Source organism: Thermobia domestica, chromosome 18, assembly GCF_964235325.1.
Source record: "Thermobia domestica chromosome 18, izTheDome1.hap1.1, whole genome shotgun sequence".
Classification (NCBI taxonomy): domain Eukaryota; kingdom Metazoa; phylum Arthropoda; class Insecta; order Zygentoma; family Lepismatidae; genus Thermobia; species Thermobia domestica.
This window is the reverse complement of record NC_137471.1, coordinates 53,476,527-53,503,138: the sequence shown is the minus strand read 5'-3', so window position 1 is coordinate 53,503,138 and position 26,612 is coordinate 53,476,527. Positions and strand designations below refer to the sequence as shown.

Genomic DNA, 26,612 nt, shown 5'->3' with positions numbered 1-26,612 from the left:
TACTACACTAATCATAGAACGAGTTGTTAAACAATTTCAGAGATAACACTGAGTATCTCTGTAAGCTATGGTAAAAGAAGAAAAAGTCCTAAAAAAGTCCGAATTAACTCAGAATGTGTAATCAGACTTCAATAACAGAAAAATAGAGGAGTTCTTGTCCCTTTGTAGTTTCTAGAGCAGGGGTTTTCAAACTTTTTGCAGCTGAGGCTCCCCTTAACCACCAAAATCTGAACGCGCCTCCCCTGTCAAAAATGAAATTTGTCAATAACATACATACATGTGTCCGTAAAAGAAAGACTATCACTATGATAAAGTATATTTCATTTATTAATCACTAATGGAAATGTATTATTAACACAGGTGATCTACATTGTCACCTGTAGCAATTGTGCAAAATCACACTGTACATACTGATTACATCTTTTAATGCTATAATCCGGTGTTAATAATTATAAATTTTGGCAAGTCAGATATTTATGTTAAAACTGAAAAATACGAGCAGAGAGGGAATTTAAATAATAAAAACCGGACATTTAAATGTTGAGCAAAGTTAATGGGATGTATGAGCTTGTTTTGAGTCACACAATTTTGTTAAATCTCGGTACATATTTTGAAATGTGCTCTTTCTGGAGATTTATTTTAGAAAAGATTAAAATTCAAGAATCGTCCCAAAAATAATAATAGAAAATTAAGAGAAAGAAAATTCAGGCGTCGTGCGAAAGTTCAAAGACATTTAAGAAGACATAACTATTTTCTACAGAGATGAAGTAGAAGATAATTAGTGGCCATCTAACAAGCATTACACACGTTTAAGCCAAAGGATAAAGGTTCATCCGTGATCGCATCTCGCAAGTGGAACAGAGCGATACAAAGGCTTAGTCCACTATGTATTACTAACAAGGAAGGATGCAGATTTATTATAAGTATGCGTGTTGCATTATAAATATATTCCTTTGTAGGATCTTCTTTTAAAAGTCCTCGGGCCTCCCCTGAGAACCTTCGGCGCCACCCCACTGAGGCGCGCCGCACAGTTTGAAAACCCCTGTTCTAGAGTGATTTTTCTTTTCTTTTTTTCTTCATCGTAATGAAAATCTGTTCCTTTATTTTCTTATAGATCTATCATTCCTCACTGGGAAGAATTACTTGTCTTCAATGAAGACGTCAATTACATTGTACAGCACGATCCTCCGGTAATTTTATTTTTTGAAGTATTAGATTTTGTATCGTTCAGTGTTGCAAGCTCCCAGTACAGAAGACTAGGTAAGGAAAAAGAATTATATTTATTTGTAAGAATTTTGATTGAGTTCGAACATACTTAAGGTTTTTTCAAGTAATAAAGATTGTTAGGATATAAACTTTTTTTTTTTTTTTTTTTTTTTTTTTTTTTTTTTTTTTTGGCAGAGGAGGGATCTATTCTACAATATTGTTAGCGTTTAGCAAGAAAATAATATCCAAAAATAAAACAGAGACCAATCGATAGATCTGATCAAGCTAAACAAAATGACATAAGTGAGTGTAAATCTCTGTGCGTAGTTTTCGAGATATTAGAGTTTTTTATGCAAATCTGAAATTTAGATGTTCCAAGAAGAAAAGAGCAAAATCCCCACAGATAGGTTATTAGAATTAATATTATCTGTGATCAGTATTTCAATAAAAACGTTCATTTGCCAGTATACCTAATGTGGTTAATCACAGAGATGATCTTAGCAGATTCGTCCTTATATTATTTATAGACAAGAAATCTTTGAACGTTAATAGTTGGAAAGATAAGTTTATCTCTTCTCTTCCGGAACGCCTCAATTAATATCTTAACGATGACCATGCCACCTGTTAACATAAAACTGATACGAAATTGTACCCTGATCCAGCTTTTCATTGTGACAGTAACAGGACGACAGTATACAATATCAGGGTTCCTACTGGTCAGGAAATTCAGGAAAAACTCAGAGAAAATGGTGCAAGTCAGGGAAGCTCGGGGGAAAAAGACTGGAAATCAGGGAAAGTCAACGAAATTTTATAAAATATATTTTTTCTAACCTTAATTGTACACCAATTTCACCTACTTTAGATACTTTAAAAGACCGTGTCATTATTGAATGAATGTATTGTATAAGAAGTATCGTTTCTTCAGATAAATTGATTGCCAAGAGCTTGTGGGTAGATATTAATGATCACCGTATGGGACGTTGCTCAGATTTTTATGGAAGGTAAGTGAAATGTACATTTTTCTCTAGAATAAATGTTCTCATATATAAATATTCACCGTTATTTATTCCTTATTTATATGTCAACGTCATCCGACACCTGCCATGAAAATCAGGGAAAGTAAGGAAAATAGCTTTCTCCAGATCAATAGGAACCCAGAATAGGGTTATTGAGATACAGCCGAAAATTAACATAAACTGTTATATTTTATTTTATTTATTTATTTATTTATTTATTTATTTTGTTTAACTGTAATATTGTTAAAAGATAAGGCATATATCAATCGATAGGTCACTTCCAGCTAAACAAATTTAGATACTTGAGGGTAAATTTTCATGCGTGGTTTTCGAAAATCATTTTGTGGTTATACAAAGTATCTGCTCGCTCGTTACCAATAATAATTGATAGCTTTTGTTCTACTGAAACATTTAAATACTGTATATGAAAAAAAAAAGTTAACCCTTTCAGCAGATACCCTCACAATTGTGAATGCTACTTTCAGTTGTCAAAAAGTGCCAATCAAAGGATTTTAGTACACAAACTAGCTACAAGCACATTTATGAGTGTCGGAATGATAAGTTGTCAGGTACTGAATTGCCATCTTTTGAGTATATTGGAAATCACAGAGTTTATAAGTAATGTTTTCTGCATTCACAATTGTGAGGGTATCTGCTGAAAGAGTTAAGTAGCAGATTTTATCTATTGTTTGTCTTCTAGCAGTGATGCACATACTCCTAACAAATGGCATGTATATTTTTGTTGTTTTTAAAGTTAACTAATTCAGTAACTCGTCAACAAGCGTAGGCACCATGTATTTATTGGTGTAAGCAAGCAACTCATCACGATTTTATCTAAACATAACAACAATGATTGGCGTTCTCTTTTTCTACTGCTCTTTTCTAAACATTATCTGAAATGTAAAGCATTTTTTTTTTTCTGCGCAACAACTTTTCCTCTTCCTCCGTTAGTAAACAAAATAGATTTATGCTCATAACTTCATCATTCAGTTGTTCTTCAAACTTTTTCTAATCTAATTTCTACCGTACCGACTGTCCTCTTCTCCTCCATTATTCACTTCTTTCCAGGCCCATTTCCTGTGCAGGTCCTTAACTTCTTTTCTTATTCAATTACGAAAATATTCCTGTTTGAATTATTCTCTCTGGTTCGTTGATGTAACATAAAGCAACAGCTTTGCGCTTCAAATTTCCCTTCTTTGACATCCATTTTCTTTATTTTCGAGCATCTTTGACCTTTAAACCATTTTATTTGTAGCCTGTGAAGAGACTTAATTTGTGGTTGGGCGTCTACTAAGTACAGATATTGACCTATTTTTCTAAGAAACCACCCCTTAATAAATTTAAGCAATGTTTTCTTTACATTTTTTATCAAAATTATTTTACCTTTGACCGATTCACTTTCGTTATTCTTAAATTTAAGTTCGGTGCTATCTATGTTACTAAGTATCAGAGTGTTAAACCACAACTTGGACTTGAAATTGAAAATCTTGCGCCGGCGATCTCTTATCTTTACTAGACGGTGTGTGTAATGTAATAAGTGTAGTTCAGTTCGGATAACCATTGTTTGAACAAAACCGTAGATCGTCCTAATTTTTTATAGATATTTTCAAACAATACTTTTTTTTAACAGTCTGTACCGACTTCTGTGCAACCTGTTGCTCTAGGGATGATAAGGTGGTGCATAAATATGTTTAATGACCCTATTTAATACAATACTTCTCCAAGGCGGCACTTTGAAAAGGAGGTCTATTATCGGAAACCAAAGCACTAGAACATCCTGTGAACTGAAATAATTTTTCTAGAGCGGTAATCGGTGAAGCTTGAAAATCCGTGCCTCTGTTCTTTTCCTTATAATTAAATACAAATCCTGTTGTTAGCAACTTAAACATTTTTAATAATATCTGGTAAATTTTCTTTATCGTGTTTCTCGCAAATATATATATATATATATAATCTTGAAAATATTTTCATTAACAAATTCTTTGTGTAATATATAAACACCGTGTGCGTGGGTTTTCTCGGGGTTCTCCCGTTTCCTCCCACTTTCTTCATTCCACCATTTCATTCATTACTCATCATCACCGTCTCCTTTAGCCTAACCGGCATAATCGTGGGACGTAAAACTCAAAGATTTCATTTCATTTTTTCTTTGTGTAATATACTACTAGATAATGATGTATTTAGTATATTTCTATAGCTTGTGTTCCTTCTGTATGTTTTAGGGCCAGAAGGTGGATGGCACAAAGTTGCGTGGGCTTTCTTGAAACTTGCTGGTGTTAATGGTGTTAAAAATACAGAGAAAAAATTGCGTTTGCAATTATATAAGCCTGTACGTTCAGCAAAAGCTGTTAGTAATAGCAGTAATTTCTGTACGGTATGTTGAATTACTTAAATTTTTTATATGCATTAACAGTTTACTGAAAGACACTGTAACTAATGATAGAGAGCCCAAGAAGCCGCGTTGGCTCAGTGATAGAGCGTTCACCTCTGGTGCATGGGGTCCTTGGTTCGATTCCAGCTCGCGCCAAGTGAGCTTTGTGGTGGATAAACACTGTGTACAGGGTTTTCTCGGGGCTTTCCCGTTTCCTCTCACTTTCTTTAATCATTTTTCATCATCCTTTAGCCTAGCCGACATAATCGTGGGACGTAAAACTTAAGATATCATTTCATTTTTAATGATAGAGAACTCATCTTTGGGACGAAGTCCCTTTATCGATTCCGTATATGAATTTTTGATGGACAGCATTGGTTTTCATGGATACTTCTTGTTTTCGCCCAGTATATTGTAATAAATGCTCTAATTATTGAGTTTATAGGTCGTTCATCTCGTTTAACCTTGATGGCATAATCATTGTAAAACATTAAAAATAAGTTTTATTTCATTTCTTTCGTTTTAAAAAATTATAGTATATTAAAGTAAATAAATGTTAGTGTAATGAGATACAGGGTGATTCAAAGAAACGGGAAATTCTGAAAGTTGTATTGGCAAGAGTGGGCGTTTGGTAACACTGAATATTGTACGCCAGCCTCTCAATGACATCCTACCATTTAGTTTTCATGAATGTTTGAAGTGGTGTGCAATGTGCTTTCGCAATCAAAACGTTTTACAAGAACAATGGCATGTGGAGGGGACATGTAGAGAATTCCGCCGCCATTTTAATTTAGGACGCCACGATCTGCACATGCAATTAAAACATGGATATGTAATTTCGAGCAAACTGGTTAGGCAATGAAAAAGAAACCTCCAGGCTTTGTGCGAACCATTCATATACCAAACAATATCCAAGCTGTTCGAGATGTCATAGAAAGTTCACGTCGGTCAATCCGTCGTCACTCAGCATCTTTACAGGTGCATAGTTCAAGTGTTCGAAGAAGAGGTAAGCTAAAATCCGAGAAGTAATTGCCGAAATTCCAGTTGAGATGGTACGTCAAACCATGAACAATGTAACGAAGAGACTGCGGGAATGTTTGCGTAGAGAAGGAGTTCACCTGCAAGATGTCATCTTTAAAAAATAAATTGTACTGTATATATTCTAAAATTGCATTATATTTACTATTAAATGAGATGAATATTTACTTAAAAATTGTTTTTATGAAATTATTTAATTTTCAAAATTTTCTGTTTTTTTTTTTTTTAATCACCGTGTATTAATATATATCTTTTAAAATCCTGAGTTGACAAGGTGTACAAATCTGGAAAACAAAAATGAAATTAAATCTTCAGTTTAGTATCCTTCTATTATACCCTGTATGCTAAACAAGACGGATAATCGATAAAAGTGAACGATGATAGAGGAACTAACGAAATAAAAATAGGAAAAGAAAACGGGGAATTGTATGGTGGAACTCCTATGTATAAAGAAATTTAGGAGTAAAAGCCACATTAACCAATTACGGAGATTGGTAGAAATCTGGAAAGCTACAGTTTACCATCAAATTGCTATACCAAGTAAAGCGAAGGAGATTGTAAATGACAAAATACATTTTTAACTTTACGGGACCTTTGAAATGAAATCTTTCAGTTTACGTCCCACGTTTATGCCAGCTATGCTAAAGGAGACGGTGATGATGAGAAATGAATGCAATGGTGGAATGAATGAAGTGAGAGAAAACGAGAAAATCCCTAGAAAACCCATGCACACGGTGTTTGTCCACCACAAAGTCTACTTGGCGCAAGTGGAATCGAACCAGGGACCCCAAGCATTAGAGATGAACGCTACCACTGAGCCACTGCGCCCCATTTACGGGACCTTTGTAGATTCATGATTTTAGATTCGATCTTCGTTTACTTCAGTTTCCTCTTTAACTGGAAGTCCTGGATCATATTACTCAAATGCTAAAAAGAAATGTTAAATTCCAATCTACCAATTTAACGTACATGAATGTCCTTGTAATTCCAGTTTACGAGAAACTAGTGTTTGTAAAATTCTCTTTATTTATGATAAGTGGTTCATCGCCACAGAATATGAATCATTACTTATACTTCATTTCTTGACATTGGAGAACTTTTTCGAACACTAATTCTTTCTGTAAGCAATATTAAGTATCAGAAAAGTTTGCAGAGAAGTTGTAAAATTTTACAGTATTTTAAAAAAAACATGTATTAGATGGTGGGACTCTGACAACCCTTTTTACTAATACGCTAAATTGTTTCTAAATAAAAATCTATGTCATAATGTAGAACCAGGTTAAAATTCATGTCCATCTTCGTAAGAAAAGGTTTATACTCTGCTTATTCATTCTCGTTCTTGATTATACTCTGTTTACTGTTGGACAGTTGTTAGGAGTTGGCGGACTAGGCAGAAAATGTTTAAGGTTGAGACACTTCAACTCAAATGTTAGTTTATTCATTTATTTATTTTAATGTTTCTTGGAAGATTATAATAAATGTAAATAATGATTGTTTAGTGATTTAGTCCCAGTAAAGTTGATGTTTGACGATTTAGATATATTTAGAGTGGTGTAATATTATTGTGGAAGTAAAGAGAACTCGACCAATTTGGATTTGGATAATTGTTATTCAAATAAAGCGTAAAACAGACGAGATAGCTGTTGATTTGTATTGGTTAGTCCTAATGCAAAAATTTGGAGGAGTTTGTGTATGCTAGTTCTACCAAAAGAATTGAGAGGATTTAAAAATTTAAAATCAACTTTGTTTGGTGAAGACAAAAATCTTAAGAATCACATACCAAAGATTGATATCGAAATACACTATCTCACTGATCTAGGTACTACAAGTGCGTTTGGTGCATGCTATCCGGGTTTTGATTTAAGAGAGAAGTCCATTGACTATCTCTAATCATCTTTAGTTTGTATAGTACATGTGTGTAGCTTGTCCTTCCATATACCTCTTATTGATTTAAGTTTAGTATACGTATTATTTTTTAAGTTCGCTAAATCTCCAGCAAGTTTATTTTCATTAAGTCTATAAATAATATTTTTGTACCTTTTTGTCTATATTTAATTTTTATAATTAAATTTAAAACCCAAATTTAATGAACATTAAACAATATTAATAGTATATTATTTTTTATCGTTTTTTTTTCTTTGAAGGTTTTTAGTTGGTGGTCCCATGGATCATGGGTAAAGTACCCAGCTACACTATATGTTACAGTGAAGGGTATTATACCTCCAGAAGATCTTCCGCCTACCTTAAGATCTAAGGTGGCAATGCAAAGAGAACACGGCTATAATCCCAGTCGAATGGCCAGTGAGGAAACAAATGAAGAAAAGGAAGAAGTAACAGAGGATGTGCCGGCGTCCTCATTGTGTAAGGTAGAGAATTCTCCTTCCTGATAAAACAGAGTGATCAAAATATCACTGTACATCTTATAGATCAGACCATATCTCGAAAATCAGTGTGAAGATGGTCGGAACAAGCTAAATTTTTATATGGTATGGCTATGGAAAGACCTTAAAATAAAAGAAATTACAGTTACTGACTCTAATTGCGCATGGAGGAGTATAGTGGAATTTTGATCATCCTATACTTAAAATGGTCTATAGGTAGTTACAAACAAGCGGCATTTGGTAGTGTTTTCCTCGTTTTGTCAGTAGTTGAATAATTCTTTGTTTTGTGTTGATGTAGTCTTCAGGTTTCCATGAAATATGATACAAATTTCGTTTCATTCGTACTAACACCTTTAAATTAGAATTATTTACCTTGGAAGCGTTGATTTATTCCTTTTTCTAATAAATATGTATAATTTGCAATGTGGCGGACTGGCCAAGATGTCTCAATGGTTTCGTTCTTGGAAGTTTCTTGATATATTTTTAGCTCCTTCCTTTCTTAAGTGCTGCTGATGGAGAAACGGAAAGTTTCCAGTTTTCTGTACAATAGATGAAATCTACAGAGTGTAAAACTAGCAGTCAACTAGCTATTCTCAACACAACTACCTGAAGATATTTCCAATGTAATGTAATAGGAAACAAATTGTAGTAGAAATAGAAAAGAAAATAATTCAACGCTTCAAAGATAAGTTATTGTATTATACATGTTATTCACTTCAACTACTGTTATTGTCAAATAAAATCATATTTGATAAACCTTCCAAATTTGTGAGTGAAATAAAATTTGCCCAAACCCTAAAGCTCTCATAAACCCTGAATTTCATTTCATTATTGGAAACATCTAATTCTGTATTAAAATTTGTGAAGTAGGATGGGACAAAATGGCTCATGGAATGCTTTCCTACCGTTCAAATAATTTTTAAACACGCTATATAAATATATGAATGCGTGCCGTCAAGGTAAAGACATGAAGAGTTTATTGTCTAAAATTGTACCTTACGCATATCAATATTCATATGTTTGTTACTGCTTCTTTCATTCACAGATCGTACCTCCAGGCTCTATAAAACAGTGGTCGAGATCACCGATCCAGTCTTGTAAAGTACCAAATCGTCTAAGTTTATCTCTGCCATCGTCCTCAGGTGGATGTTCAGTACTAAAATTCAGTAACTCTGGTTTTAAACTTGCATGTGCAGTATTAGGAGAGGGCCACAGCTTTGTTATTGTATATGAGGTAAGCAAGAAAAGAAAGTTGTATTAATTATTTCGTAATAGTAATGGCATTGCATATGAACAGTAGGGACACTTCTGGATGGTACATTTTTGCTGTAAATTTCCGTATGGGTGTACCATCTAGAAGTGTCCCTTACTGTACAATACTCTGTTGTGATCTATTGTACAAAAGTTGTTCTTTAAATTCCTGTAAGCTATAAAGGAAGTAACAAAAATGGTAGTGAGTCAAAAGTTACATATATTTAAATGTTTTGTTTTCTTTTTTCTTTTTTTTTTATTTATTTATTTATTTATTTTTTTTATTTAAGTAGTCGCCATATACATATAGGCACTCGTCGTAATGAGACACCAATAACTATACTCCACGTACCTGAGTGGTTATGTCAGCTTTTCACGTTAGTCCTTAGCTTCCCGTCAGTTTCAAAGTTGAATATGTAAGTACTTCATGATGCGTGCTAAGTGAAAAAGAAATATGGAAATTAGTTGTACCAAGTGCAGGGTGCACTTGGTTGTTTCCTACTAAGAACTTTTAAAGAACTACATTGGGCGTGTCTAATGAGCTTCATATATCAAGAATTCTGGTAGGTGACAACAATGGATATAACCAGCTTCAAACTAAAAGTACATATTCATTGTTTTCGTAGTGGCGGTTAAACAGCGGATCACGTTATAAATTTAAAACTGATGTGCAAATTAATTATACCTCTGAAAATTTAAGCTTGTATCTAACAAGTTTATCCATCAAGAAATGTTAGTAGCTGGCAACAGTGGCTATAACATACATTAAACGATAAACATATTTTACTTGTAGCCATAGTGGTAGTCAGTAATATTTTTCAGTGTTTTCGCAACAAAGTTATGTTTTTACATAATTTTAGGTCTAATTGAAATAGAAAATATACTTATCTGCATAAGTAATCTATTTCTCAGGTGAAGCAATAACAAGAAAGGTGGTCGAAATATCAGGAGAAATAAAACAATCCACGCAACAGCAAAGTAAATCTTTCTATTTAATTATATGAACAAATTGAACGAAAACTTTGTAACATTTTATACTTCTCTGTTACTTTGTAGAGGAAAATGACAACACCAGATGAATAGAAATCTCGCATGTTATATAGTCAAATCGACTTGCTTTGAGTTTGTTAACTGCAAAGCTGTCTAAACCGACTGTCACCGAATTTTGCGTCTTTACAGTGGTCGCTGAAATAATAATTTCTATAGATGACGATTTGTGTTGAAGAAACTCATTTGGGGAGGGTCTGACGATTTTAATGAAATGGGACGAGCCTACAGTTTTCAGATGCGGGAAAGTGATTTAGTTAATCCTCGATTTTGGAAAACTTATTTAGAAGTGAATTTCAGGGTAGGTGGGGTGATTCGTTTAAATTTTATATCGAAAATGACCCAAACAATTTTATCATTTTCGAGTGCGGAAGGTGGTTCAGGTAGTCTTCACTGTGATCTCACTTAGAAATGACTGTAAACCTACATGAAACATGTTGATAGACTCGCTCAGCTCAGTTTTGTATCTCAGTAGCCGAGAAGTAGTGTAAAAGATTGCATACCATTCAAGCGTCAACTTAGTGGTTCCGCGTAGCATAGTCGCTAATGCTCTCGCTTTTGTTGCGAGCAGTTACGGGTTCGATTCCCAGTGGGGACACTCGGTCGAAAAAGTATAAAAGCCTTTTTAGGCCATTCATCCTCAGTGAGATTTCCCTGGGTTTTCCTCGTTTACACTAGTGAAATGTCGAGATGGTACCCCACATAATGATCCCAGACCTCTTCTTTCCTTCCCCATTCCTTTCTTCCTCCCAGTTCTCCGGGCAGTGTGATCGCCGAGAGACGTCATCACTCATACGTGATGGAATAACATGTCCATAATTGCCAAAAACCCAGTAATGTAATTCCTAATCCTAATTCTAATCAAGCGTCAACTTTTTGAGACGGGAGTGGCCCCGCTTAGCGTAGTCGCTAACGCTCTCACCTTTGGTGCGAGCGGTCTCGGGTTCGATTCCTGGTGAGGGCATTCGGTAGTAAAAGTGTAAAAAGCTTTTTCAGGCCAGCCATCCTGAATGAGGTTTTCCATTCACACCAGGCAAATGCCGGGATGGTACCTAACTTATAGGTCCCAGGCTACTTCCTTCCTTTCCTTTCCCCGGATAGTGTGCTTGCCGAGGGACGTCTTCCCTAATACGTGACGGGCTAAATGGCCATAGCTGCCGAAAGCCCAGAAGTCTATATCCTAAATCCCCTTTCTGAGACGGGGATACAGACTACTCGTACCTGTGTCCACGTATTTTAATTCATGTGGCGACTACGTGTTGAAATAGCTTAAATCTTATATGTCTTGTCTAAATTCGACAATAATTGCATAGTAAAAGTTGTACAAGTTAGACAAATCAATAGAGACAATAAGAAATCTTAATTATTCATTGACATAAATTTGTTTCTCAAAATTGTGTGTTCTGGTTTATATGTCATAATTTTAAAATATTCAAGTAACTGTCAATTTTCAATTCAGGCTATTAATCAACTTGTAAATTTACTAAAACGTAGATCAAAACAAGTAATAACATTTTTCAACAGTTATAAAATGTTGCCTTTTACGAGAAGTGTAACAATACAAAATAGTATATTATACTATATCTGTGGAGATTCTTAGTATATTTTAGATTCCATTTGAATGTAAAACACTCTCTCTTGGATCGAATTTACTAATAAATATCCATTGTTTATAGGTAGCTCGTAAGCCATAATTTTGAATATATCACTCTACTCGTAAACGATCTTCTTCGTCTTCTACCTTTTCATACGTGGGGTATTGTCATTATATGAATCTGATAAATGTGATAAGTTTTACTGTAGTCTTTGTATTGTAAACTAGTCACGAGTTTTGTGCATTGTTTCTGCTCTGTAATTCATGAATTTTATGATAATCAGTTCATATATAAAATAATATACTTAACTCAAATGTTCATTGTTTTTATTTCTTATTTTCGAGGCACAGTGACTCGATTGTAGATCGCTAATACATAGTTAGAAGGATCCTGGTTCAATCTGACGTTATATAAGCTTGTGGTGGACAGCAATATGTTAGTGGATTTTCTAGAGTTTCTCCCGTTTCCTCCCACATTGGCGAGGGAGTTTTCTCATTATCATTCACTTCCATTAACCATCCTTCTCCTTAGGGTGCATAAATGTGGGATGAAAAATCAGAAATTTCATTTTATTCATTTTTTGTTTAGCCTAGGCAACCATACACGTGAAACCAAAAATTTATTTTTCTTTGTTTTATAATAATAATAATAATAATAATAATAATAATAATAATAATAATAATAATAATAATAATAATAATAATAATAATAATAATAATAATAAATTATTAATATTATTATTATTATTATTATTATTATTATTATTATTATTATTATTATTATTATTATTATTATTATTATTATTATTATTATTATTATTATTATTTCTATTTCTATTTCAATTTCAGATTCCAAGTGGAAAAGAATATGCTAAATTCTCAGGTCACCAGGGTATTATTTATGATGTGAATTGGTCCGTCAAAGATACTTTTGTAGTATCTGCTTCCTCTGATTGCACTGCCTGCATTTGGGATGTAGAATTTAATAGAGATTGTCCAGTACAAGTGAGTTAATTTTACATTTTTATCTTTCATATTTATGTTTTCCATTTTCGTGAGGTAAATTGCATTTGAATATAAAATTTTATTATATTAAGCTAGACATTTCACGAAAACAGTAGATCTTCAAACTTTCCACATAAATCGAGCGAAAAACTTTAATTTTTACTGCTGCCAGTCCTAATGGTAAATATTTCACCCGAAATGAAATCTTAAAAGTTTTAGCAGTAATATTACCAACTATTATACTTCGATGTATCGATATTATCATTATACATGTAAGGAAAATCGAAACGCATGCATTTTTAGTTTTGTTATTGGAATAATAATCAAACTTTGTTAGCAAATAGTACTCAATCAAAATTCCATATATTTATTGTAATACCCATCTACATAGAACAAGGAAGATTTTTCTCTTTATGTCTCTTTCCTTTAAATGTTTGTATGGCCAGCAAAAATGGAAAATAGCTCAGTCTTGGAGCAATTTGAGGATGTGTATCGAAAGTGAGCTCCTAGCGAGCGCAATCTGTCTAAGTGAACCTTGGTGAATTCACAATTTAACTGTTTTTCCGAATATGTCTAATACAAGCAGAAAGTGTAATACGTGATTAATTTTCAAGTTTGTACTTCAAGATTTGCATGTGTTTTCCTTTTTCTTAAAAAAAAGTAAAACATCAGCTTCTCTCAACTTTGAGTTACGATGAAATGTTTCAATGTAAAAGCATTCTCTCCTCATACCATAGAGTGGGACTTAAAATCTAATATGACTGTCAACTCTTCTGCTTCAAATTCTTCACTGGCAGATTTTTTTTTTTTTTTTTTTTTTTTTCGTATGTGACGAAGATAAACAAATGTGAAGCCACATCCTTCTGGGAAAGGAGAGCTTCGTCATACTCCCGAATTACACGAGTCATTGGTTCTGATAGTGGACGTGGTACTTCAGCCGGAAACTGACTTAAGTAGGCCAGGGACTAGCCTCACTCTGGTTTCCAGAAAGCTCTCAGATCATGAATTGGACTCTGCTGGGTTGTGGTCATACCATTTAATTCGGCACCGTATTGTGTTGCAAGGCTTCGTGATTTACTTTAACGTTCCGGTGCCAACACAGGAAATACTGGTAGATTCCCACTCACTAGTTCCCGCCTCCGTTGAGTATAACTGCAAGGTGGGTTTCGGCCCATAGCGCTAATGGGCATGTTCCATTTCCCTTCTACGGAAGGGTTTAGTTGTAACGTTATTTCGAACGTTGAACCAAGCAATTACTGTCCAGGCTACAGCTATTGGCTAGATTAAAATGTAAGAAGCTAGTATTTAGTGTATAGGGTACCCACCGAACTTCCAGCAGGTAAACGGTTGTTGTACTATGGATGCCAACGTTTGGGCATCAAATGATGTTAATCATTAAATAGATTAGGTAGACAATGAAACACTTCGAAAATAATTAAGGACGTTTTGTTATGAAGATAACTTTCTTATCTCCCACTTTTATGTTTTGATGAAAATCGTTTTTACGAGTACGATAATTATTGTTTTGTTTTTTTGAATTTATTTATTTAAGTAAGCCCAACAAGCCTTACGAGGTGCATTCAAATGTAACACCTCCCTTTTTTTATTCTCAGAACTGGTGAGTACTCATTCTCAATTTTTGACGGAGATGACAACACCGTACGGCATACAGAACTAGCGGTAGCGGTGAGAGTAATGACTTTTTGATACGTTATTTGTGAAATGGCGATGTTTTCATTACAAAAACAGCGTGTAATCACTCGTTTTCTCCATTTGCATGACGTGACACCGCTTGAAATTCATCACCAGTTGAGTGGGACATGTGGTAATGGTGTCGTGGATGTGTCTAATATGCGTTCGTGGGTGCGACAGTTCAAAAAGGCAGAACGTCGTGTGACAAGAAACCAAGACAATCTTGGTCTTGCACAAGCCGTCTGACGACACGATCGAAGTTAGTTTGGAGAATTGCCGAATGAGTGTGCAACACATCGCATCACTTCCAAAGTTGGCATTTCCGTGGGATCTGTGCACACAATCTCGCAAAAAGACCTGAAAATGCGAAATATGTCATCCAGACGGGTGCCCCTTGATGGGTGACCACAAAACTGCATGTTATCAGGCAATGTTGACGCGTGATGACGGCATGAATGGGACTTGCTTTTCATCGAGTGTGACAATGGATGAAACATGGATGCCGTTTATCAATCCTGCAAGACAGTCTCCGTGGTCGCACAGTCATTAGCCGTGTTTCTATTGTATCACCGATTTTCCAGTGGTCAAAACAGACTCCTAAAGAAGCATTCGCTGCGACCATAGAATCAGGGCGTCGACATTGCGAAAATGTGTACGGCTGTAATGAGATTACGTCTAGAAGTGACACAAGTTTCATAGTTTTCGCGTAATTAGTTAGCGAGAAAAAAAAAAAAAAGTGTTATATAAAGTTAAAAGTGTATGCACATCGCAAATAAAGATTAAAATCTCTCTGTGATGAATTAAATTGTATTGAAAGAAAGGATCTAGTCAGTGCGAGTTGTTTAACACACAAGAGTGATGTAATTTTTTCCTCTTGTTTCGTTATTTTTCAGATGCTTCCTCATCCGTCCTTCGTATATTGTGCCTTGTTTCATCCAACTGATCCTTGCATTATCGCGACTGGTTGCTATGATCATGTGCTCCGGGTGTGGAGGAAAGGATCTAAAAAATTAACTTACGAGGTTAGTTCAATTTCTGATTAAGGTATACATTTTAATTCATTAATATATGCATTTTAACGCACTAATTTATCTAAAAATACAAATATTGTTACTTGTAGTGTGTGTCGTGGAATTACATTTGCTGCTATATTTCACATCCTTGCTGTTCGGTAATCCAGAGAAAAGGCTTGCTAAAAAACTAAGGTTTTTGAAATATCGCCACAAAATATAATTTCACGAAGCACCACAAATAACAATATTTGCCCTTTTATACGTGTCAATTATTAATTAATGTGATCATTACGTGTTTATTAATATAATTATCATTAGTTAATTACGTATTGTAACTTAAGTATTATTTAATACTACTTTTTTTATGAGTGTAGATATTTAAAAGAATTTTTTTTTATTGTTTCTCAATAACTTAACTTATTTCGTTTCTGTTTCAATAACAGTATGGAGTTCTGTTTTGTTACTGTACATTTAAATCCGTACCTAAGAAGGTCATATTGAAGATCAGAATGACTCCCCCCTCCCTCCTGTAAGTATCCAGGCATAGTAAAATGTAACTTCGGTATTAATTAAATACCATGGCTTAAAAACTGTCTTGGAAAACTTTCAAGAACTGATTTGTTTTAAACATCAAAAGCTTAAAATACATAAGGATTGGTTAAATAAACAAGATTATTATAAAATATAATTAAATAAAAATGGTGTTGGTGTTATACTACCTTAAAAAATAATTATTTATTTATTTTTTCAGCTTCTTGAGGAGTTAGAAGGACATACAGGGTTTGTAAACACCATCTGCTTCGACAAAAACGGGACGTTATTTTCAGCTGATAGCGTTGGTCGCATTTTAATCTGGAGCGAAAGTGGAAATAATTCTAGTCGTAATCATCACAAAGGATGGAGTTTGCTCAGGTAATAGTTCTTTCCTCTCTATACCGTTGTATTGTAGTTTTGTAAGAAGTGTGATCTTGAATTATTTTAACGTTAATATTCTGTTTAAATATTTTATGTTTGAAATTAATGAGTGTGTCGTTAGATCAAGGAAAGAGAAAACAAAACAGCGCAAACTGATATTAATCTAAATAATAGAATTTTGATGTACTAATCATGAAATAATAATAATATTAATAACAGTGCATATTAATCTTGCTAAAAGTTAGAAAATTAGTTCGATTAAACACATTAAAATAATTCTATTATGTAGGCCAATACTTTATGTTACTTTAGACCTTTTCGTATGATATTTACATAGTATTACTCCTATTGATTGCCATGTATTTTTTTCTTTATTTCTAATACCATCAGGCAAGTATCTATAAATGTTTAGTATCGTACACAGAACATAAAAGAGTACAGTGGAGTCTCGTTAATTCGAACTTGGATAATTCGAAATATTGGATAATTCGAACAAAAGTCCATTCCCCTTGAAAACTGTATTGAAAACAATAATAAAAAATCGTGGATAAATCGAACTTTTGAACCTATGTTTTGGATAATTCGAAGTAAACACAGTTGAAAATTTTTAATGTTGGACAGATGTAAACAAAGAAATACAGTTTTAACGTGTTTTAAGTTATCCAGATGTAGCCAAGAGTAATACAAAAAATAAATAGAAAATCTATGTAATGATAAAGATGAATGTGAGTTGGGAAAGAAGTAAAGATAGAGAACGTGTGCCAATTCATCTTGTTTCAGAATTGGTTGAAAATTTAAGATGAATTATTGATAAAGTCAACCAAATGTTATGAGTATCGTATTCCACGCAATACATGAAATTCAAGATTTATTGACCGTACAAAAACAATCAAATTTAAGCAAATGAGGTTTACGACTTCTTAAAAGTGAGAACAGAATATTCAAATTGTTACTAGTGTTTAATTGTTTGGGCTATTCAATGTATGTTGTAGTGTTGTACGTAAATATATTTTCCATTGTACACGTAGTTGAATTATGTGGAGTCAATGTCGTTTGTTAGTTTGCGGTATTCGATCACGCTGCTTTAAAGGTAAAGTCTACACCATATGAATATGTTTTGGATGCACAGTACTTTGGTTTGTTTGTTGTTATATATGTGAAAATGAATGTTGTTGGATAATTCGAATTTTGGATAATTCGAAGTTTTTTCGTGTCCCCTTGGACTTCGAATTAAAAAGAGTCCACTGTATAATCAGTTTAAAGAGATTACCATATTGACCGGATTGTGAACCGATTTTACACACACACACACACACATATATATATATATATATATATACACTAGTATATGCTTGTTTTTTGATTGAAAAAAAAATGTCCTTCAGCTTCGAATCGGTGAAAGTAGACAACACCGCCCCGGTGTTGCCAAATCGATGGATTTTCATCTAACCAAAAGAGAAATGCAAATTTTATATTGTTATCTTTGGATATTACAGATATTTTTTAAGTATTCACATCAAGAAAAAATAAATTTCCTTACATAAGAAGCATATTGATTAGCAGAATTCATTATCATTTTGGAACCATGCATGAGTTTGTATTTACAGCATTGGTAAGGATATTACATTGAGTTTTCCGCAAATTTTGTATCCATTGTTGAATGTGGAAGATTGGCGAGAAGTTGTTTTATAAAATTCGAGTTTTGGCTGTTTAATTATACAGCGTTGCCATTACCATGGCGATTTGATAAGAAAAGTGATTTGTTTTGCTGAGGAAACATCGAATCTTTGCGCAGCAACGGTACAGAATTGACGAAAGCAACATCAGACTGTGAAAGCAGAAGGAGCAAACTATACCTTATACTTTGTATGCTTCATTAGTATTAAAAAAAAAAAAAAAAATGATTAGTGGGAAGTCGATTGACAATCAGTTTTAGCTTATGATCTAATAACTACGTTACTTCGATTTTTTTTTCGTCGTTAAATTAAATTACAATGGTCTCATTTACCATGGATCCCATATATATATATCTCCATCCATCCATCTACCCATCATCCACCCATATATATATATCCATCCATCCACCCATCATCCATCCATATATATACACTATATCGGGTGATTCCGTTAGTCCGTACCAGACCTTTAAATCGAAAACTGACCGAGATATGTACAAACTGAAAAACTCGTATCCCATTAGTTGCAAAGGACAACAGAGCGAGATAAAAAGTTACGTCCCAGGGTCCCAGATGGGGTCCAACTCAAAATTGTCAAATGGAAAGAGGGGTCAAGTGGTATATCGCTTAAAAGCTCTTGTAAAAAGAAAGAAGCTACAACAAATCCCGATTCGCTACGATCACCCTATGCAACATGGCGGCGGGTCAAAATGTCATCAAAAGTTGCATTGAAATGAATGTGAAAAAACACATATTCCAGTGGAATTGGCGGTAAAATTGCTGGACAGTGCCCAATAGCCCTGGAGAGTTGTGGTGTTCATCATAAAAACACATCAGCGAGTGGTGCACACAGCCGAAATATTGAGTCAATGACACTAGTCGGTCGGGAGAAAACAACTGTTTTCACTTTGCTTGCACAGAATTCTTCGAAATGTGGAACGAGGCAAGCATGCTCTACCAATGTTTCCTGCATCTGTATTGTAAGAGGTCTGGGGCTCTTCCCAGATCTTGACCTTGGTGTCCGCAAGCCCTTTGTCGGTAGTTGTGATGATGCTTCTTAGGGTGGCCTCCCCCTCCCAGACCTCCGACACTATGGGATCAAGGAAATTGAACACTGTATCCTCCCGACTGGCTAGTGCAACGGACGAAATATTTCGGCTGTGTGCACTACGCGATGACTTGTTTCCATGATGCACACCATAACTCTCCAGGGTACAGCAATTATACGGAACATTCCCCTGGGACATGTTTTGCACCATATGCCCGCATTCAGCCCAGAACCCAAAACGGCGGTATAAATAGATTTGTATTCTGGACTTGCCGTGTGCTATCCAACGACGTATAAATCTTGCCAATCCCCGAGTGTCACGTTGCGACCCTCTCCGCGTTAGTGTTATTTCCGTTCGAGAATGCATTCCCCCCCCCCCCCAATTCCCGACCTAGGTTTGAATGATGTCACAGCCTGGTTCGTCTGTATACCTATCTTATGCTCAGTGTTCCTCAGTAACAACAGGCGAATAATGGGATTGACGCAAGGTTCCAGCCCTGTCCTTACCTGCTCTTTTCTTCCCTATGCGTCGTGTAAAAGTGAAATTCATGAGACATTAATGTCGTGAAACGTATAACTTCAAATGAAATACCGAAATGAATAAACATACACATCTTTGATAACGATAACTGTAACTGGATTGTGGTGTTTGCTGGTTTATGTTTGTTGTACAAAACATACGCCTTTCGAGAGAAACAATCGCAGACAACCTTGAATTAAAAGGCATGAACGTGAGGTACGCTGGAACACAGTTTGTTCCACAGTAAGGTGAACAGGCTTTGCTGAAGGGTCGTTAGTACGAATTGTAGTGAAGTACTTGTGCTGTGCAAAAGTAATACACGCTACGAATTGAGTGTGTGTGTGTGTGTGTCAGAAGGCTTCCAATTCATTGTAGAAGGTGGCACGTACTACCCTAATATCGTGTGTTAGTGCAGTGTCGGCTAAAGATAGCATTGTATTGGAACAATGCCATATACGAACGGGAAGGCATTTGACATGTTAATGGTGTTAGGGGAATGTAGGCAAAACTATAGAGCTGCAGCCTGAATTTATAACGCAAGGTTCCACAGCGACAATCAATTTCCCATATTGTACTTCGACGGTTAGCAAATTGTCTTAAACAAACAGGGCGCATACCTCTTCAATATGGGGGTCACAAACATGCTCCAATTGTAGATGACAACGATGTCTTTATTGATGTTTTGGCTGCTGCCGACGTACGTCCTAATGCATCCTCAAGAGATAATTGCCCGGGATCGCCGAATTAGTCAAACAAGTGTACTGCGTATACTGTGGAAGCATAAACGCCACCCATATCATATCTCCTTGTGCCAGGTGCTAACAGATGCCGACCGTAATAAGTGCCTCCAGTTTTGTAATTGGGCCCGTCAGAAATTGAGGACAAACCCAACGTTTTTCAGTATGTACGTGCTGTAGACAGACGAAGAAATATTTACAAGTGATGGTCATGTCAACCTACACAATGCGCATTATTGGGCTGTGGAGAATCCGCACTGGACACTACAGATCGACCGACAAAGACGTTGGAGCATCAATGTGTGGGGTGGTATCATTGGAACACATGTAATTGGGCCCTGGTTTATTGATGAAAATTTAACGTCGGCTCTGTTCCATCAATTCTTGACAGAACATCTACCGCAACTGCTGGAAAACATCCCACTTCATGTGCGGCGTAATATGTGGATGCAATTGGATGGTTGTCCAGCACATGCTGCTCGTATATGCAGAGGTGCATTAAATACTTTATTTCCGCACCGTTGGTTAGGAAGAGGGTCCAATACTCCTTTCCCTCCTCGCTTTCCAGACCTTACGTGCATGGACTATTATTTCTGGGGTCGACTCAAGGAGCTTCTTTACACGAATAGACCAACTACACCAAAAGATATGAGGCAACGTATAATCGCATTTCGAAGCATAGGAGAGGCAGAGCTTGAAGCTGTGGGCTATAATTATTATCCCCGTCTGGACTGTTGTCTTGCTGTACATGGACGACAATTTCGGTAAAACGTGCTGTGTGAAGTGCACATCTGTTACATAACGGACAGCAGCCGTCTCCAAGGTAAATATGATATATCCTTTGTACGTTATGCGATGGTAAATTAATTCTTAGAACAACGTTAGACGTTTCAATATAATATGCTTACCTGTCCATCATAACGCTTCCATTTCCATACTGTGTATGTTACCAGTGTTGACTACGAGACGAGACAAGACAACACTTTTCAGTAGTGTCACGAAAGAGGACTGAACAGTCTCTGTAGTATTGTACCCGGATAACGTATGTTACCAAGGAAATATAGCTATTCAAAATGTTCAGGGTCTTCCCTCCAGCACAATCAAACAACTGCTAATTTGGAGGTGGACCCTGCCTGGATATCTAGAACTGGTTACCGTAATATGTTGTACTTTTGAAATAATGAGACACTTGTTTTTCAGTTTTTTCGTTTGGCTGCCCGTTTCAGATTTATAGTAGTGGCCGTATTGTTTTCAATGCAACTTTTGATGACATTTTGACCCGCTGCCATGTTGCATAGGATGATCGTAGAGAATCGGGACTTGTTGTAGCTTCTTTCTTTTTACAAGAGCTTTCAAGCGATATACCACTTGACCCCTCTTTCCATTTGACAATTTTGAGTTGGACCCCGTCTGGGACCCTGGGGCGTAACTTTTTACTTCGATCTGTTGTCCTTTGAACATCATGTGACACTTGTTTTTCAGTTTTTCCGTCTGGCTGCCCGTTTCAGATTTATAGGGGTGCCCATATTGTTTTCAATGCAAATTTTGATGACATTTTGACTCGCCGCCATTTTGCATAGGGGGATCGTAGAGACTGGGGACTTGTTGTAGCTTCTTTCTTTTTACAAGAGCTTTCAAGCGATATACCACTTGACCCCTCTTTCCATTTGACAATTTTGAGTTGGACCCCGTCTGGGACCCTGGGACGAAACTTTTTACCTCGCTCTGTTGTCCTTTGCAACTAATGGGATACGTGTTTTTCAGTTTGTACATATCTCGGACAGTTTTCGATTTAAAAGCCTGGTACGGACTAACGGAATCACCCGATATATACACACTCATTCATTCATCCATCCACCCATCATCCATCCATATATATATCCAGTTATCCATCATCCATCCATATGATCAGCTTTTTATATAACATATTGATAGCTCTGCGAGATTATTTGCCTGTTCCCTCTCTATAAGAACTCGTGGATAACACTGGAAATAGTGTGCTTCGGACCTGGGATCATTCTCGCTGAAGGCATGCAAACTGACAAATCGGTTACACGAAATACATTCCGATAATGATACTTTGTAAATTGCGCTCAGATTACTTTGAAAATTGCAATACATCCCCGAAATGAAATCCTCATACAATGTTAGACATTTTTTTCTCTGAAATAGGTGAGAAGTCCTAAAAATATGGGCACTAGACCTGAATTTTAGGACTTCTGCCTCGGTATAATTTTTAGGACTTCTGCCTCGGTATGATTTTTAGGACTTCTGCCGTTTAGGACTTCTACCGCGATATGATTTTTAGGACTTGTGCCTTTTAGGACTTCTGCCATTTAGGACTTGTGCCTTTTTCATTCACTTGCTTTAGTTCTGAAATTCGCCACCACCACACGAAATTGGGACGATGCAGCAACTAGTTGGCAATAATGTTACGAACGTATCTAATTCCAACAGTAACAGCTATATTTGTACTACTAAGATTATTATTATCACTGTCTGTTCTGCACTTATACACGAATTACATAATACAACCTATTTCATTCTAAGAATTAATTACATAATTAGTTAATAAAATTCGTTTCTTTCGAATGGAGATACGAGAATCCCAAGACAAATTCCTAAAACAAAAATAAACAAATAAATAAATAAATAATAAAAAAATGTTTAAAAAGCATATTTTACCAGACTTCTGAAACCAAGCAAACATTCAGAATTGCAATATATACTGTGCGGAGCGTATTTTATTAAGAGTAGGACAAAAATCCACCGAAGTTTACTTAATTAGGACAAAAGCTCACTAGACATTTCACGAGTGAACATTAAATACCAACTGTATACACAAAGAACGCAGTAAATTTAAAATTGAGCAAAGAACATTTATTATGCAATACAGTGGGTGACATTCATAAGTCTTAAACGGCACAAGTCCTAAAAATATAGGCACTAGACCTAAATTTTAGGTCCTGTGCCAGTTTTGCAGAAATTACTACATAGTCATTTAGGGGTGTAGCCTGCAAATTTTTCTAGGGGAGCATGATTTTTATATATTAAAAGCAAATCAAAAGTTTATTTCCAGATTACGAAAGCTTCAATAAGACAATAAATTTATACATATTACACATGTACACAAATACATAATATTATTATATTTCCAGTTAGTTCCTTTTTGAAACCTGGACCTTGACAGAGCGTAAATTTAAAATCACAGCTTGTGGGAAATGTACAAATCAGGTAGTTATAAGAAATCGGAAACTGTTCATGGAAATCCATTTGTTTGACTGTATTTATCTTCTGTACTCTTATATAAAAGAGTAAAGATGAGTAATTTTTTGGGCATACTACTACAAGTAGAGTCGTTAAATTTTAATTATAAAATATAATTTTCTTATGAAAGCAGGACATAAGAAAGGATTTTTGGAAATAAGTATCGTAAAAAGGGTGGGGCAAGATTTTTTTTAAAGGGTAGTGTATCTCGCAAGTTTCTGAAGCTAGTAAAATGAAACTTGGCATATAAATTTCCTGTTAAAAAAATACTGAAAATTGAACACATAAAAAGGAAAGAGCAAAGGGAGCACTTTTTTTATGTTCGAATTCCCCATTACTTACTCAGAAAATATGTAAATAAATTAAGGAAGGATTTGTTTAAGCTAGATGCGTGAAACTCGGTATTTGAACTTTTAACTAAAAGTAATAAAATACTATATGTTTCAGCATCTTGAAAATTACACTTCTAAGGAGAAGGAGGGTCAATTTCTATAATATTAAAATATCCCACTGCTTATAAGATTTGGGCAGAAAACTCTTTTCCTTTAGGCCTCGGTCCATCCAGTTAAGCAAACGAGAGTACAAAGTGGCTAATTAATTAGGTTCTTTTAATTATTTTAACATGTTGACGTAGTGTAATTCTTTTAAAACTGTATTCTTTCACATTCTATTATAAACATCCTTCATTTGCTGTAATTATTAAACACGTTTAGTAAACATGAAACAGACTAGCCGCTGGTCCCGGCCAGGAATGTGTTTTTGGTGTTAAGCCATCATTTGCCGTCCGTAACATAACCTTTGATTTTAACTTCACGTACTCTCAAGACTCAAGTCTCAGAAATGTAGCATATATAAAATATACTACTACTACTTCTACTACTACTACTACCATTACTACTACTATTACTATACTAATACTATTACTACTACTACTACTACTACTACTAATAATAATAATAATAATAATATGCACTTCTGAAATACGTATGTATCTATGCGTTATTAATTCTTTCATAATCTTGAAAGAAACTTTGGATTTGTTTTTAGTTTGTAAAAATCAAGGCCCTCTAGAATAACTTGCTGGCTACTCCCTGAATGACTATGTATTGGTTTCTGTACACGTATTCTGTTATCACTTGCTAGTCTAGTGTTATTTGTAGAACAAGACATTGGTTCTTGTCTTGGAATATTATAGTTTGGTGTGGTAGTACAGTGATAGAGTGTGACCTATAATTTAATTTCCCTGTAGGGTATGCTATCTGCAATGCAATAAACTGTATATGCTTCTTCTTCCTAACAAGGATGGGCGATAAGCCCCTGCAATTCCATTACAAATAAGGACGAAATTATTTTATAAACTACTTGGTGAACCTTTGTTAATATAACGCTATTAGTTCTTACAAACTTTTGTTAATCTTATTTAACAATTGCAAAATGGAATGAGAGAGAAAATATATAATGATGATGATTGTTTATTTACATAAGATATACATACAACAAAAGGGAATCTGTTGGTCACTACTGCGTATCTGCTAAACCAGGGTCAAACTCTGTGTGTCACAAAAGTTAGTTTAACAGAGTTTGAAATAATATATATTTTGTTCCAAAGCAAAATAGGCTTTGGAAGAGTGGGTGAGATCCAAAGCTATTGCTAAGAGGTATCAAAAAACTAAAAAAGATTGGCTCTGAGAAACAGAAACGCAACTTCTAGAGACTTAAACATTAAAATGGCTGAGTATCGTGTAGACATTTCGTCTGAAAATGTTCGAAGGGTTCTTTGTGTTAAGGGAATAAAAGCACTCAGGCCAAGAAAGAAAGCAAAAATTACTCCAATCATTACAAAGGAGCGCCTCGAATGGGCACGTGGCAAAGAACATTGGACTGCTGATGATTGGAGAATAGGAGTTTCAGTGATGAATCATATCTTCGTGTCTGATGAATGTTCACAATATGTGCGACTAGTGTTGCAAAGGCTAGAAAAAACAAAAAGGAAATTTTGGGTAAAAAAAAGTTTTTTTACCGTTTTTCCCAAACCTGAAAAAAACGAAAAGATTGGGAAAAATTGAAATATTAGAATGTTTCACACATTATGCTTTTAAAATGAAAACTACACTATTTTATATTTACTGCTTTACAGTTAAGGTCATTGAGTAGTTATGTTTCTTGTATTAGAATAGGTAAATTTAATGGCAATAAATATATTTACACCATTCCTTTAAAGTTAGCACCGTGATAGAATGGAGTTATGGCTACAAAAAATTCTGAAATATAATCGAAGTTAGATTTCATGGCAGGGAAGTGTTAAAATAACAGGGCCAGAATCCTTTTAGTTAATACCAGTATGTTAAAATCAAATATCTATTTTATGGATACACGTATCTTCCTTGTGCTGTGTAAATTTTTGTAAATTTTGAACTAATTAGAAAAAAAATCTTTTGTTCGGAAATATTGACAAAATCCGGATAATGTAATTTAAAAACTATTTATTCGCCTGATGCTAATCTTATTTGCTGTAACGTGTCTGCAGCATCTATACATACAACGTATTTCGCTAGCAGGAAAAATAGTTAAAGCAACATCTTTTAATTTTACTTTTTAATTTTCTGATAAAAAATACCTCTTTATTATTTGTATACTTTTCGAAGAACTCAAAAAGAGAAAGGATTTTCTTTACATATACACACATACACCGCATAAGTGCGTAAATTTGAGCAGCGACAAATATATTAAAGAATTTAACATGTAAAACTTCCGTTCGTTATTCTTAAAGACCAGCAGAATGCCCGTTCTTCATACGGGGAGAATATTTCATTTTCGGTACAAGGAGCATCAAAA

At 34.9% G+C, this 26,612-nt stretch overlaps 1 protein-coding gene across 3 annotated transcripts in view; it reads left to right on the top strand.

Annotated features, from left to right (window-relative positions):
- The window catches only part of LOC145675595 (jouberin-like), an 82,990-nt gene that overhangs the window by 31,189 nt on the left and 25,189 nt on the right, over nucleotides 1–26,612 (top strand). For all 3 annotated transcript variants that reach the window (XM_081746125.1, XM_081746124.1, XM_081746126.1), the window contains exons 5-11: nucleotides 1,115–1,260; nucleotides 4,445–4,596; nucleotides 7,776–7,997; nucleotides 9,058–9,246; nucleotides 12,754–12,909; nucleotides 15,495–15,623; nucleotides 16,366–16,526. In XM_081746125.1, the coding sequence (XP_081602251.1) occupies nucleotides 1,115–1,260; nucleotides 4,445–4,596; nucleotides 7,776–7,997; nucleotides 9,058–9,246; nucleotides 12,754–12,909; nucleotides 15,495–15,623; nucleotides 16,366–16,526 (1,155 nt within the window). The remainder of the gene's footprint in view (nucleotides 1–1,114; nucleotides 1,261–4,444; nucleotides 4,597–7,775; nucleotides 7,998–9,057; nucleotides 9,247–12,753; nucleotides 12,910–15,494; nucleotides 15,624–16,365; nucleotides 16,527–26,612) is intronic.